Below are 15,490 nucleotides of genomic sequence, written 5' to 3' on the forward strand. Positions count from 1 at the left end.
TTACACATTTGCAGTTTAAATAAAGGACACTCCAAGAGGCATAACCACAGATAAGACGGAGATCTTGAAACTGATTCGTGTTTTGAAAATCTAGGTGTAAAATATATTATTTTGTGAAGATTACAAAAAATGAAAAAGCTGTTATGTGCACATTTTCGCCAACCCTCATTGTAGATAAAAATCTCCTCATGTTGACACAGCAGCTATTTTTGTGTCTATTTTTTCTCTTGCCCACAAATTTCATCTTCCCTCTAAATCTCCAATTTGGCACAAATTGATCCCTCTGAGAGGTTACTCTGGAAAGTGCTGGGCCAAAATTAAAAATGATTTTCATTTTCCAGTGGAGAGGTGGAATTATTATGAGAGAAATTTTGGCTCTTTTTTTTTCTTTTGCATGTACATAACATGTTGCAGAGATTATTTTGCCTCAAACATTTTCTCAGTTTTTCACATAGAACCACAAACCTCAATTGTTTGGTTTTTACATTTAAACACAGCCGTGTGCCATGCATTTGCATATCTCAAAGTTGAACATAAATTTTTAAATCTTCCCTCAAATTCTTATTTTAAACCTTGGATTATAATTGTATCTAAATGTTCCCAGTCCAGTTCATGGTGTACATTTGGGATTGTAGTCCTCCTAGAAGGTGAACTTTGTCTGCAGCTTCAAATCTTGTGAACCCTCTACCAAGTTTTCTTTCATGATTACCCTATATTTTGCTCCATCTTTGCATTCCTACTTTCTTTTTCAAAAAGCACCCCACAGCATGATGCTGCCAACATCATGTTTCAACAAGGGTAATAGGCAAATGTTCTACTTTTTTCATCTGACCAGATAACCTTCTACTAAATATGTATTATTATAATTACTCAGATCTTATAATTTTGCTTCAGAACCTAAACCTGCTTCAAACTTCTCCACGCATATCTTAAAGCAGCTGGTTTCACTGGAGTTTATTTATGTATGTGCTGATGGAGGAAGGATAAAATGTTTAAAGTTTACTGTTTGAGAATTTCAGTAAAGAGTGACATAATTTATTCCCAGACTTTCATAAACATCTCTACCTGGAGGTGGTAATAACACAGGAGGGAGCTGTGAGTATATTTTTAGTATATTTATGTGTACCTGAGAGCATTAGAACCTCCTGCATTATATATTGCAATATCTTGAAAAATTATGTTATTTTTTGGCTGCAGTTTGACTAACAAGAAGATATTAGTGTGTCACGTTGAGTTATGTTAGCATATTGTTTATTTACCTTTTTTTATGTCTCATTTTTAACCGTTCCATAACAAGTAAAAAAAAAAAAACTGATGAAAAGCAGTAAACAAAACAAAATTGAAAAAGATAATGGGAAAAAAAAACATTAGATGAACAATATTTAGATACCTGTCAATGGCAAGAACACAAAATATTGACTGAAAAAAGTGCAGGTGAAAGCATAAGCTTTTTTATACATGCAGCATATTTTTGTTTGGTTCTGAAGCAGCTTGCTCATTGGGACTTTGTCCTCTTCCGTTCATTCATCTTTTCTTATTTGGTGTAATAGTACATGCATTGAAACTTAACTTTATCTTGAAACTTTTTTTTAAAGGAAACTTCTCAGTAATTATGGAAATTTTCTTCTGATTGCAGAGATCAGATCTGGCAGTCGATGCTCTAAGGATGGGTCTGTCAGGCAGCTGCCCCTTTACGACACGCCATATGAGCCGACGGAAAACGGCGGCGACTCCGACCCCGAGCGCGTACGCTGCCCCAGGGAGAGCCGACTCCCCCAGGATGACGAGCGGCCCCCGGAAGAGTACGACCAACCATGGGAGTGGAAGAAGGAGAGGATTTCCAAAGCCTTTGCAGGTATAAGCCTGAACTTTACTGTTCCCAGTCATTTTGAATATTAATCAGTAGGCGCAGTTGAAACTGGCTGTGGTGTACTTCTGTCAATAGAGGGATACATGTGCTCCTTTGGTCCTAACTTAAACTTCAGCTCAGTTCTAAATTCTGTTCTGTTTCTTGAGCAATGTTGCTTTTCCTCTCTGAACTTAAGACTGTACGTCTTACAGTTCATCTCTGTTTATTTTGCAGATATTTCTTTATAGATAGGTCAAATGTATGACTCAAGTAATTCTCTTCTGCTTTACTAACTCGTCTTTTGCTTTTCCAGCTCCGACCAATTTTGTGATGGGCTTCTGCCAGGTTCTGATGGTTCTGCTGCTGCTTTTCCCTCTTAGTTTATACTTCTTTTATGTTTTCTTTCCCTTTCCTGCTAGATTCATTTTGCAGGTGTCCGGGCTAATGTTTGCTGTTTTGATCCATCGCCTTCCATTTCAAACTGAGTTGATATCTAAGCTGCTCAGCGAGGGCGCTGGTTGGTTTGCAGATGCATGTAGGTGCAGGTAGTGACTGTAGTCTGAGAGCTTGAGCATGGCTAACACAGCCATAACATCAAACAGGGCTGTTCCTTTAAAGACTGTGCCTTTGGAAGACATATATATACTTCAAATTACAAAAAACTATTGAACTCGAGTTAGAGAAAAAAATCTGCTACCTTGAATATTTTTTATCACCCATTTTCTCTTTATACGTTTTTTTTTTCTTTTTTTTTTTTATTCTCGAACAGCTCTGCTTTGTTATGACTGCATTAGCTACGAGGGCTCTGTAAGTGGAACTGCATCAGATCCCCCTGGAAGAAAGGACTCCACTTCTTCTAAATCCCTCACAGGTACCACTGGAAATGGACTGAGAAGTGTCTTTCTTTCTGTTTATAAAGTATGTTCTTTTTAGACACTAATGCCTTGGGGATCCTTAAGATCTTACTAGGATTGCTGTTAAGTCTGCCCACCAAAAGCCTTCTTTGTCGAAGGTTAATTAGTCAAGTTTTCATCCCTATTTGGGTTTAAAATGCCATCTTATCAAAATCGACCCACAATAATCAATGATGTAAAATGTGGCCTAATTCGAATGACATTATCAGGATGCTGCATGGGGTTTGAAGTGGACTCAAAAAGGCAAATGATTGGGAAAAAATCCTTCAAATTAGCCCTTCATAGACACAAGTGTAGCGAGTGCAATTAACATTTGCTGGTGCTCAGAAGAAGAGGTGGTGGGGTGATGGGTGTTCAGGCTGAAACTCTTCTGCAGCTACAAGAGCGCAGCCGAAAGAAAACAATTAACACAGCAGTTAGAGAAACACTGACATGCTCTACTGTAGCGCTGCAGGTACAGAAAACACAGCATATTGTTTCCTTTCTACAGCTGACTGGCTACACAAGCTCAGATAATTCAGAATACACAGAAACAAAATGTATTCTGGCTGTTATGTCTGAAGATTAAAAACAACACACACTGAACATCATCTTTGCCATTTACAAAATGAAAAAAAAAAACTATTCTAATTTATTAAATTGTTGTATCAGTCAGCTTTTGTTTAAAAATAATTGGGTTTTCTCTATGTAATGCGAAAATGATTTGTTAAATTTATATTCCAGACTTGGAAGTGTTTGAAGACACTGACGTAACTTAATCATTAATCAAGAAATACTTTATTTTGACAACTACTAATTACTTAAACACTCTCTTCAAGAATATGCAAATTCGCTGTAGTGTTTTTGTAATTTTCCAACATTTGTGCTTAAGACATTCACTGCTTGAAAGATTGGGTGACATACTTACCATGCATCACAACATACCACATTTATCATTAAAACCAAATCCTTCAGACATTCTCACTCACCCCTGGTCAGGGGGGCTCAATGAGCCTGCATGTGTCGTCAGTATTTCCATATTCGCAACATAATTTTGAAATAATTTCTCCTCATCATGTTTAACAGTGTTTTCAAGGTTAATTAGACCTGGAAGAAGTTATAAAAACCTCTTTCTTCCTCATCCCCTGATGATCAGGAAAACATGTACATAAATTCTGTGGACAAAATGTTTTTTACACATAAAAAACATATTGTCACTATGTCATAATATGTTTGAATTCTACTTAAGTTTGATTAACAAGCTAAGTCATGAATCTCATTTATGGAGGAAGAAGAATAGGCTGAGGGGAGTGTTTAGCGCATGATGAGAGTACCGGTCTGTAACAGCCACTGTACGTAAAGATAGTACCACTTGTGAACTCGCTCAGCCCGAAATCACAGCAAAACATCATATTTAGAAAAATCTTAGCTGGTTTGAAGATTTTTAGAAAACAGTCGACAACAGACTTTTTTATTTTCCTGTAAGTCGTTCTGACCTGAAAAAATTGCCATGTAACCATCTATTCGCCTGTCATACTCCAAAGTTTTGCTTGTCTTTTGTTTGCTTCTTTGATGCCCTCACATTGCTCTGTCTCTGTTTGAGATTAATAGTTAATCCCTTTCTTTCTCCCCCTCAATATTTTTCTGTGAAGCGGTACTCAGACGAGATTGTTTAGGGTTCTGTTCACTAACACATTCCTGTTTCAGCTCTCCCCTCAGAAACAGTACCCCCTGTTTTGATGATGATTTATTTAGTTCTAATGGAATTTCAGATGGTTGGCTTGGAATGAAGTACGTTGGTAGTTAAGTTGTCTCTTTAAAGAGGAATGCAGTTCTGCTTTGATTATTGCACTGGTTCATACAGAGGTCCTGCAGTCAGACAAAAAAAAAGAGTTTGAAAAACCGAGAAGCATCTTAGACACAAGCTTTGCCAAACCAACTTGTTTGCTTTCTCAGGTGTCAGCGTAGACCAGCCTTGGATCTAGACATCAAGAAGCTTACACAAACATTCCTACCTTTTGAGGTGTAAGCTGGTGTGTGTCTGATCTCTGCAACCAGCGTAACTCTGATGTTATTCCATTGAGCTCTGTGGTATAGAAATGTGCTTCTGAGAACCAGTTCCGCCTACTTTATTTGTCTTAACATCTTCTGACACTTGCATTTTCAGGGATCTGAAATAATTCAGGTATAGGAATTTCTAGGCTGTGCCAATCTGTCAACTGGTTTCTGTTAGTAGAAGAGCACATAAACCCATCAAATTTTACATGATGAAGTAAAGTAGCTTAGATGTACTATATTAAAATGACAGATCCTATGTTAGAAATATCAGTGCATCAAAAGTCAGGAAGAAGTTTAAAAAAATGCCAGAGAAATTCGTTCCAATAACAACTTTGCTTTGCTCTTTAGAGGAAAGTATTGATGTATTTAACCCACCTTTGCTTGCAGAAAGCCACATACTATTACTCTTACAACTCCATAATTGTTTGGTACTTGTACTTACTTGTCTCAACATTGGGAGTTGTTGCCAAAAAAAATGGATCAAAGAAAAGTATTTCAGTCTTCAACATGGTTTATTTTCATGATTTTTAAGCATTTTATTTCTCTCCAATTTGGTGGCAAAAAAGTTTCATGTTTTAGGTTGATATGCAGAGAATACTTGAACTGTGACAGATCTCATATGCATCAGTGCATCAATCACTTTATAACTGTTTGGGAGCTTGATTGTAGTTGAATAGTGCAATGCCCATTATCGTTTCTTGAGTAGGATGGTCACTGCTGCTGTGATTAGAGGTCCTCCAGATTACTAGGACGGCTATCTTCCACTGATTTTTATCTGGTTTCTGGTGATCCTTTTTTCTTGATTTCCTGGTCTTTTGGTTTCCATAGAATTATTTTAATATTTACTGTGTACTATTAAACATTTTTGGGGGGTTTGTGTAACTAGAAGTTTTCAGTAATGATTAAAACAATAACAGTCTGACTATACTTTATGCTAAAGATTCACCGATGAGTATTTTGGAGGTCAATTCCCAATCTCCATTTTTTGCAAAGCCTTGTCCAAAATCAATTATTATCATTTTACAGAAAGACTCAAGAATCAAGTCTAACTATAGCTTTATGTACTTTTAGGGAGCTGGAAGGGAAACTTTCTGTAGTAATATGTCTGTTGTTGGTGAAGCCCTTCATGACGTTACTCTGTCAGTGATTAATGTTCAGCCCTCTTGTTTCATAAGCGTGCAAACATTTACAGTTTATATGCTAATAAATTTGATGAAAACAAAAGCTTCTTTGAAAAAAATAGTGGTGATTAATCAACATTTGCAGCCTTAAAATCACTTTTGAAGTTGGGTGTGAAACAACAAACCCCTACCTACAGTCTGCCTCTATGGCATAACACAGCAGCACAATCACTTTCAGAGACTATTTATCTTTATCAGCAGTAGAAGAAGAGAAGCAGAGTAATGCGCCACGCGGCAGCCCTTTTTTCGTACCTTTCACTCGCATACTTGCCTCTTCACGACACTTGGTCTGCTGTTATTATTCACCACTGGGCTATCTCCTGACAGGTATGCAATGGAATGTAAATTTCCTGCCTTGTTAGGGTATTGGGAGGCTGTGTACTTGGAGTTTGGTTAATCACTCATCCTCAGTCGTCTGCCTCTGAAAACACGCACTCGCCACAACCCCTTCCTGCCTTCCTCCTGGCAGCTCAGAGGGTGATGGATGAGTCTGGAGGTGAAGTATATGGATACCCAGCAGAATTTCACCATCTACACTAATGCTCCAAAGTTTGGTATCACAATAAAACCCCAAAAGAAAACTAATGTATGCAATTAAAAAAAAACAATCAATTTTACAGTCAGCTAAAATTTATTTACTAACCTTTTCAATGGAAGAAATTGCATAAATAGGATAAAATCTCATTCAATTCCTCAGAGAGCTTCACAAATTGGCTCTAGTGAGGAGTGGGAGGTCCTGATGCCCATCTGTGTAAGAGGACAAGTATCTGAGAGTGTGTAAACAATGACTCAGTGGTCCTCAACCGGCAGCTGCACTAAATTTGATCTGCCAAACTGGGGATGCACTGATCCTTTTTTTTTTCACATCCAAAACCGAAATAGACATCTGAGGTTTAGAAATGACTGATCCGATAGAAAAAAATTGTAATTAATTAACTTTAGTGTTTCTTTTTTTAACACAGAAATAAATGTATGGAATTATACATTTATTTCATAGTGCTGCACCAGCACAGCAAACTTAATTACAACAGTAGCGTCAGAATCTCAGTCAAACATGTAAAAACAGCACAACTTTAATGTATCCATTCAATGCAATTAGGATCATAACAGCTAATACAAAATAAATAATAAAGAAATTGAAACTGACAAAAGTAATAGATTGACTACTTTGGTCAAACTGCAACAAATCTTTGAAATGGTTCAGAAAGAGCAATTAGGAATTCTAAATATAAGGTAAATTAAACATTAAAGCATGACGTTGCTTAGTGCACAAAGCATAGAATTATACTGAATAGATCTGCCCTCATAGATTAGGCACATTGTCAACTGATCTAGAATTCTTTTCAATATCGGGAACAATACATATATCAATACACCAAAATCAGCATCAAGCGCGCAAGGACACCTCTAACAGAACCATTAAGAAGATGATTCAGGTCAGGCTGGACTGGAGAAAGGAAAGAGTAAGATAGACAGAAAACCTCAGATATTGGATGATAGAAGAATTGAAAACGGTACCAGTCCCAGTGTGAGTCCTTTGTATGCGACAGAAGATCATCAGTTACAGTCAAAACAAATACAAAGACTCTAAAAACAGGGGATTTGGCCTCATAGGATTATATAAAACAACGCCTTAACCTGTGTACAGCTGATTGGGGTCCTCTTCGTCCTACAACAGGAACAGACATAATGCTGACCGTGGCGAGTTCAGGACGTTGTAGATCTGCTGTGAGAGCAGCCGTACTGCATGTTGCAAAGGAAGACTTCATCAAACTAATCCACCCAATAACCATGTGATAAAATCTCTTCTGATTACAGATGGACACATTCATCCTTTTCATTAAAATCTATTCTGTTAATTCAAAATCTTTTAGTGTATTTTTCGTGTAAAGCAACAGTTGTTTAAAAAGAAATGGGCAAGTCAGATAAAGAAAGGGTCTCTTGGCTTGTGTATTTTAGCCATGGCTATGTAGTGTCAACCACCCATAGATGAGGAAACCTTACCTTGGGAAATCCGACCCTCAAAACAACAGAAGTAGGACTGAACACCACTGATACCTCATCTGGTCGTCCAGGGTCCTTTACATTTTCCTGCAGGAGATCACAGGTCTTGGAAAAAGAAGTTTTACGGTTTTTTAATGAGCCTTTACGAGGTTAACGACCCAGAAATCTGAAACCCTGAGTTTAATGTTCTAAAATAAATAATTGATTCAGTTACAGTTCTGCTTCAAATCATTTCAGCAGAGGTGCAGCCAGCTGTTTTAGTGGCTGCTGTGGATCTGTTTCTGTTTGCCTGCTCCGATTTCCCTAAGCGGTGTCTGTCAAAGCGCAGCCCTGGCTTCTCCTGGCGGCCTGTGCTGCAACACCCTGCTGATAACCTTGCTGACAGCCCTCTTTCATGAGCCTCAAATGTGTCCTGCCGTCTTCAACAGACCACTGCCACTGGTCTTATCTTCACTCACACACATTGGCCACACACAACACTGCCGCCGTACTTCACGGAGCGCAGAAGCAGGCAAGGCTTCGCCAGCTTGACCCACATGGAAGCTCCGGCTGGCCAGCTGTCAGTAACCCACCTTTTGTCTTCTCTATGTGGAAGATTGGGGGGTAAAAGCTTTGCTGTCCATTCATCTCTATCACCTATTTGCCTGCGCCTTTTTTCTTTTTAGTACAAACACACCATCTTTCAAAATAGATCTACTCTGTGAAAAAGAGGGGGACGGTATAATGTGACGGATGTGGTGTGCAGAGAATTATGAGGTGGCATTTCGGTTTCCCCGGAGCATTACACCGTTGTTATCTGTAATAATTTAGGTGCAGATGGGAAAAACACGTTTTCAGGAGAGCCGAGTTTTGTTTGCAGAGCTACCCTGCTCAGAGTGTGCGGCATAAACATTACCATCCTCCAGCTTGTTGTGAATATGCATGTAATTAGCCAACTAAATTAAGCAGAACTAGACTGAATGCCATTGGTGGAAACAAGCAGAGCTGATGATTTATGGTGCTGAACTATTTAGAGTGATGGAGTGTCATGAACTAATGAAAGGCTCTGGTAAACAAATACTTTGCATTAAAAATAGTTGTTCTTCTGAAAGAAAAAGGGAGAAAGTAGCTAATATTAAAAATTATAATTTTAACTATGCTGAACAATATAAATAAACAAGCAAGACACATACAGCATCCCACAGATTTCACGAGGCGAATATTTCATGTGCTGCCAATTTTGTGCTTTCAGTTTGAATGACAGGTGCTTTGTTGGTTCAGAATCAATAATCTGCTTTGGCCCTTTTGTCTGTAGAAAGAGTTATTTACTAATGTGGATCGGGGATTATGTAGATGAGAACGAGGCATATCGATCACAATGCAACCAGATTAGATGGCAAGGCAAACGCAAAGCTTTTATGCCAACTTTGGAGGCACTCATTTGAATTTTTATTATTTATTCGTATTTCACAGAGGAAAACTGACAGTAAAGATCCTCCAAACTCTGTAAGGGTAGCTCTAAAGATGTGCCCAGACAGCAATAATGAGTTGTGCTACCCAAGCATTACCTAAAGTTCATCACAAAGACTCTTGTGTTTATTTATGACTCTTGTGTTTTGTTACATTGTGTCGTGTTATAGCCACAAGCTGACGTCTATTTTGGGGGGTATTTTATGTTATAGACCAGTGTTTCTCAACCCTGGTCCTCACTGCCCCCCCGGCTTTTCATGTTTTAGATGTACCTCTATTCCAGAACAGCTGATTCAAATGATTGCATGACCATCAAGTACTGCAGAAGCCTGTTAATCACCCAGAGATGCAATTCAGGTGTGTGGCAGAAGGGAAATACCTAAAACATGCAGGACAGGGGGGCAGTGAGGACCAGGGTTGAGAAACACTGTTATAGACAAACATAATGTGGAATTGTGAAGCGGAAAGTAATGCATGTTTGTTTTGTTTTTCTTACAAATAAAAACCTGAAAAGTGTGTCTTGGATACTTCACTACAACCCTTTACCTTCAGAAATTACCCAGTTACTAGAGTCAGTGTTTGTGTGAGGCTTCCCAAGGAACATATATCCAACAGTTCAATTCAATCCATCATCTAAAAATGGAAGAGAGTATGGAACATATTAAAATTTGCCAATGAGAGCATTAAGCAGCCAAGAGGTCAGGAGCTGCAGAAATCCACAGCTCAGGTGTGAGAATTTGTTGACAAGGCAATTATTAGTGTTGCACACCACAATCCTGTCCATGATGGAGGAGCAGGAAGAAAGCAATTATTGAAAGAAAGACGGGAAGCCACAGCCATGTAGGGTACACAGCAAACAAGGGGGAAAAGATGGTCAAAGAACAGGATGCCAGTTCTGGTTGCACACCTGTGAGACACACATTTGTGTTGTTCTGCTACATAAGATCACAATAAAATATATTGGCATTTTTGGTTGTCGCTTGACAAAACAGGCTTTCAGAGATATTCATATTTTGTAAGACTCTTTAAGGAGACGTTGACGATTCATACTTACTGTAGTTTATTTTGTCTGCTTGCTATGAATGCAGAGTTCAGCAAGTTGCCAACAAAACTCACAGACCTGCACCAGCCAGGATCTAAGAAAACGGGTTTAATTAGCGTTGAGTGTAAATAGTTATCACAGGTCAGTGCACCATAGACTTTAATTTTAATTTGCCTTTCCTTTGAAAGAAGGCTTCAACATGTAGGGATGTGCTTGTGAACCCTGCAGTAAGGCATGTTCAACAAGTGAAGGCCTTAAGACTTTCAATACTATGTAATATAAAAAGGTGAGGCAATCTGATTTTTATTTAAATGGAAAAAATTGCATTAAATCAATTTCATTAATTTTCACAGTACTAAGTGCAATTATTCAGCTGTGCAAACAATCGAGTCTTAGCCACTTTCGCCCTCTGCATCTCCTCGTCCCCACAGTGAGGCTGCAGAGTTCAGGCAGCCTTCGGCTCCCCAAACAATTACACGCTAATCTGCAATGTGAAATGAGCATTGGGCTTTTAATCTCATAGCAAGAGAGTCCCCTACTTCACCACAAAATAGAGAGAGTCTTATTAGGTCTTGGAGTTTCTGACCTTCTGCTGCCATTGCACCACCACCACCCCATACATTTCCCACCAGTATAGACAGCAAAAGATCTTTTCCTCCAGCAACCTATTGGTAGATTTTCCCCGCGACACCACCAGCCTAGCTGTTTAATTGCCTGTCAGATTGAATGTTCTCCAGTTTTCCCCCTTCCCTGCAATATCAGCTTGTAGATATTGCTTTTCATTATAATATTCAGGATAACCACACTGGTGCATTTTCTTGCAGAACAGAAAGCACACAAATCTATAACATCATGTTTATGCTTTTACTGAAAACCAACCACTGTACCAAATTATATTAAATGTCCAGGTAGACGGAAGTCATCACAGAAGTGATGTACAGTAAATCTGTCATATCAATCATTCACATTGTTTTTACACCAGGCGTTCTCTATTTTTTGTATTATTTTTTTAGAAACACCACCTTTGTACATACCAGGTACCTATATCTTGTCATTTTAAAACAAAAGTACTTGGTACTTCTTTAGTTTGATATTTGATAAAAAATAAAAAGGAACAAAAAACTAACCAATACAGGATTGGTAAAAGAATCAAATCTTTCACACAAAAACACACTCAGTACTGTATAACATTTTTGTAAATGTGTCTAAAAGCAGAGTTGTAGTAATAGATTTTTATTTTTAATAGATTTTAGCCTGGTCATTGAGCATATCAGTTAACAAATCACACTGGTTTTAGAACTTGGAGCTGGAACATTTTGTGTTGGATCTGCTGCCAATGCCCAGGCCTCGATGCAATATCAAACGTAAACTTAAGGCAGAAAAAGCAGCCACCATCATTCTTGGCTCTCTCTTTTTTACTTCAGTTTGCACTAAGAGTTTTCTTTACTCCACTTCTTCAAGAAGAATTACTAGCTATACATCTCAGTTAATTTGTTCTTGTTTACTTTGCTAATTTATTTTGAACACTAAAGACAGACCAACATGATTGGAACAATGGGATTAGACCTCTAACCAGGGTGCCATCTCACACCATCCTAATTTATTGAAAATACTTTAATTCTTTTACAACATTTGGCTCTGGGAGACAGTCCAACAGATGGATGGATGAATAGTGCAATGTGGGGAGTAGCTTAATGGACTTAGTTTTTATGAGACATACAGCTTTAGCTCAACCATCTTCCCTCACATTTCACATTAATAGAATACACAATTTGAACCCTTAGTAAGAAAGATTACAATGTATTTTTGGATATGCTAAAGATTTTCACAGCTTGAGTGATGCAACTTTTAGACCACAGATAAAATGCCCAGTGCTCCGCTGCTACAAGATTAGAGCTACACAAACACCAACAATTGGCCTAATAACATTTCTGAGTCATGAGCTGCTGGACCAACAAAAGTGTGAACTAGTTTGTGATTAATTCAACTTTTAAATATTTAATTAGTGGCACCCATATTCATGTGTCCCATAATGTGAGTTTCTTTAAATATAAAAAAGTGACACAGTTAAAAGTAACTTTTTCTCTCTTTGCGTTGCGCATCACTGAGTTTTACACCCTTTATTTTGATATACTCATGCTTCCAAAATGGGGTATCAATGGCAATATCTGATCTTCCATAAAATATACTTTATTTTCTCTTGTTAAGAGTCATCAAAAAATACATGTTAAGAGAGGCAACTGTGTAATAACAGATTAAATAACCCAACCAGGAGCAAAGAATTTGCTGCTGGAATATGTGTGTATTTATTAGTCTTAGCTTCTGACGCAGACATTCTTTGATGAAAGAAAACAAAAATCTTCCCCAGCATCTCATTTATTCCGTATTTTCAGCCATTTAACAAGTGGCCTTACGTTGGAAACAGATGGACCACGAGAGTGCTCGATTCATCCTGCTAATGCTTTGTCCAGACATGAGGCATACATTATCTTGGGGGCAAAAGCCTGTGTAGTGCCCAGTGCATGGATGGATTAGTATGTGGTGCCTGACAGTGATAGATATTATCTACACTGCTCTTTATCTTAATAGGGAGGCCTAAATTTAGAATAATAACACAATGTCTGATGCTATCATCTGTGTCTTGCACTTTTAACCCAAATTCATTGTATTGGATGTTCTCTAGCCTATTGAGCTGCCTTTTATCCTACATTATAAAACAGACCTTGAAGACTATCTTTAACTTCATCTCTGCTCTCACTAAAATGGTATTCATAATGGCTCTCATGGATTGTCTTTTAGAAAACAGAAAATTTAGAGAATGAAGAGTGTGCGTTATAAAATAACCTTTCAGTAGTAAGTTGGCTCTAGCATAAAGTCAGTTTAGTTATATCTCTAAGTTGGGATGTAACAGAAGGACACCAAGATCCATTTTTGTGTCTTCAAACTGAGTAACAATATCATCCGCTCTTACTTAGATCTAACCTTACTTTCTTTCCTGTCCTGCTGCATTCTTATCTTTTCTAGTCCACAGGTGTTGCTGATTCTTTAATCATACTTTAAACCTGTTCTCTTCCACGCGCCTCCACCTTCTGCTCGTATCTGCAGTATTTCTAACTTACTTCTTGTATCTTTTCTCTTTTTCCTCACTTTTCTTCTATCATTACTTCCCTTTCTTTACCTTTTGTTGCTGTTCTCTTTTTCCCTCCCTCCACCTCTCTGTCCTGTGGCGACACTTGCAGTAGAGATTAAAGTGATCAAGGACCTACCATGGCCGCCTCCTGTTGGCCAACTCAACACCAGCCCTCCCCTGGCGGAGGAGCTCGAGTCTCCTTCCCAGACAGCTCAGCCGTCGCCCGGACCGACGAGCTGTGACCAGCACCACCATGGTGGGTGTTGGTGTCCAGCATATTTCCCATTAATTGCCCTTCACCCTCAGCCTTCTGTGTGTCCATTATTCCACTCATCTGTGCACTCGTTTATTTAGTTTGGGAAGTAATTAGGTGGCACATAATATCTTTTTCATTTGTGTTTTGTTTGTTTTTGTTTTTTTACTCAGGCTGCTGACAGATCAAGTTGTGTTGTTTTTTTGTTTTTTTAATCAAAGATCAAATTTGATTTTCCTCAGCCATGGACGTAACTCAGAACCACATCATTGCATCACTATAAATGTGTCAGTTAAACATGTCTGTTTCATCCTCAATGTGAGTGAGGACCGACTATTTAACTTCACAAATTGCATTGTTTTAGCAAAATTCAATTATCTTAATTTAATAACACTGAGCAATTAGCAGTGTTTAAAAGGCAGTTGTTTCTTGCCACTTTTGTCACTTGCTTGCTCATGATGAGGGATTGCTGCAAAATTTAACATTTATCATGTGGGTCATCTTCCTCACACTGATACTTTTTTTGGAATGCATGCAACTGAATATGATTCTCTTTTCTTGTTTTGTATCAGATTGTTTTTTGGATATGAATTGGACTTTTTCACTAGTAAAGTTCCTTTATGTTGCATTTATGTGAATTGGTCCTTTATAAATAAACCAAACTGGAAACTGGGTTAAATTAAAATCCAAATAATTTATTTACTCTACCTGATATTTCAAAGACAGTGATGTTTAAAAACTGAGTCTGAAATTTCAAACTTTGGAATAGGTAGTATCAAAATAGATAGTGAAAAGGAACAGTGATCAGATTTTATTCCACTGCTAATTCAAATTTTTTATTAATGTTGAACTCAGTTGTTTCCTACTTTTTATTGTGTTGAAATTTGCAGACCAATGGAAAATCAACTTTAAAAGTGGTTCTCACATTTTGATTGGTAGTCTTTATGAGTTTCAGACAAAAGCGATTCTTGGCTATGGAATACACCAAAGAACTGGTTCTAAACAAGCATTACCATTAGAACCAGTTTGCTTGGAACGACTCCACACTAACAACTTTAATCTTCTTCTGTTTAATTTCTGAACTATGGGGAGAAAATTACAGAAATTGTCAAGCATGTGTAACTTAAAAAAAGATTGTTAATGAGGGAGAGTAACATTTTCCTGCTAATGGTGACTTACTGAAAGAGTTTAAGATGCACTGAATAATTTGGCTTTAGGTATTAGCGCTGTAATGATTGCACTTTTCCATCTGGATTACATGTGGCAGAAAATCACTAACTGCTGGGCAGGTTTTAAGATGAAGCCTCATTAGTTTTAATTGTGCTGAACTGCCGTCTCAATGCGTAATTGCCTTTCGTTGTGACCCCCATTTCCTCTTGTCAACATACTCATAACCATCCCAGATGTCCCCCTGACCTGCTGTTCTATACAAGGGGATGACTTGAGTTAAAAAATAAAAACAGACTCCTTCACTGCAATTTTAGTTGTTGACTTATTCATCATCATAATGGACACAATTGACAAGTATGTCACCTATTTTTAACAGACAGGCAGTAGTTGATATTGGGAGCCCCTGCACAGTCACAATCTGACTGCTTTAATTACTCAGGGCAAAGAAGGATATGTTTCTG

General features: G+C 38.0%; 1 protein-coding gene across 4 annotated transcripts in view; it reads left to right on the top strand.

Annotated features, from left to right (window-relative positions):
• shf (Src homology 2 domain containing F) overlaps nucleotides 1–15,490 on the top strand; it is a 103,977-nt gene that overhangs the window by 68,465 nt on the left and 20,022 nt on the right. The window contains exons 3-4 of one of the 4 annotated variants that reach the window (XM_015040833.1): nucleotides 1,637–1,855; nucleotides 2,619–2,720. In XM_015040833.1, coding sequence (XP_014896319.1) covers nucleotides 1,637–1,855; nucleotides 2,619–2,720 — 321 coding nt within the window. Of the gene's footprint in view, nucleotides 1–1,636; nucleotides 1,856–2,618; nucleotides 2,721–13,715; nucleotides 13,863–15,490 lie in introns of all 4 variants that reach the window. The other 3 variants (XM_015040832.1, XM_015040831.1, XM_015040834.1) reach the window with 3 other exon arrangements.

Source organism: Poecilia latipinna, unplaced genomic scaffold (genome assembly GCF_001443285.1).
Source record: "Poecilia latipinna isolate Pla-1442-1.1 unplaced genomic scaffold, P_latipinna-1.0 Scaffold530, whole genome shotgun sequence".
Taxonomy (NCBI): domain Eukaryota; kingdom Metazoa; phylum Chordata; class Actinopteri; order Cyprinodontiformes; family Poeciliidae; genus Poecilia; species Poecilia latipinna.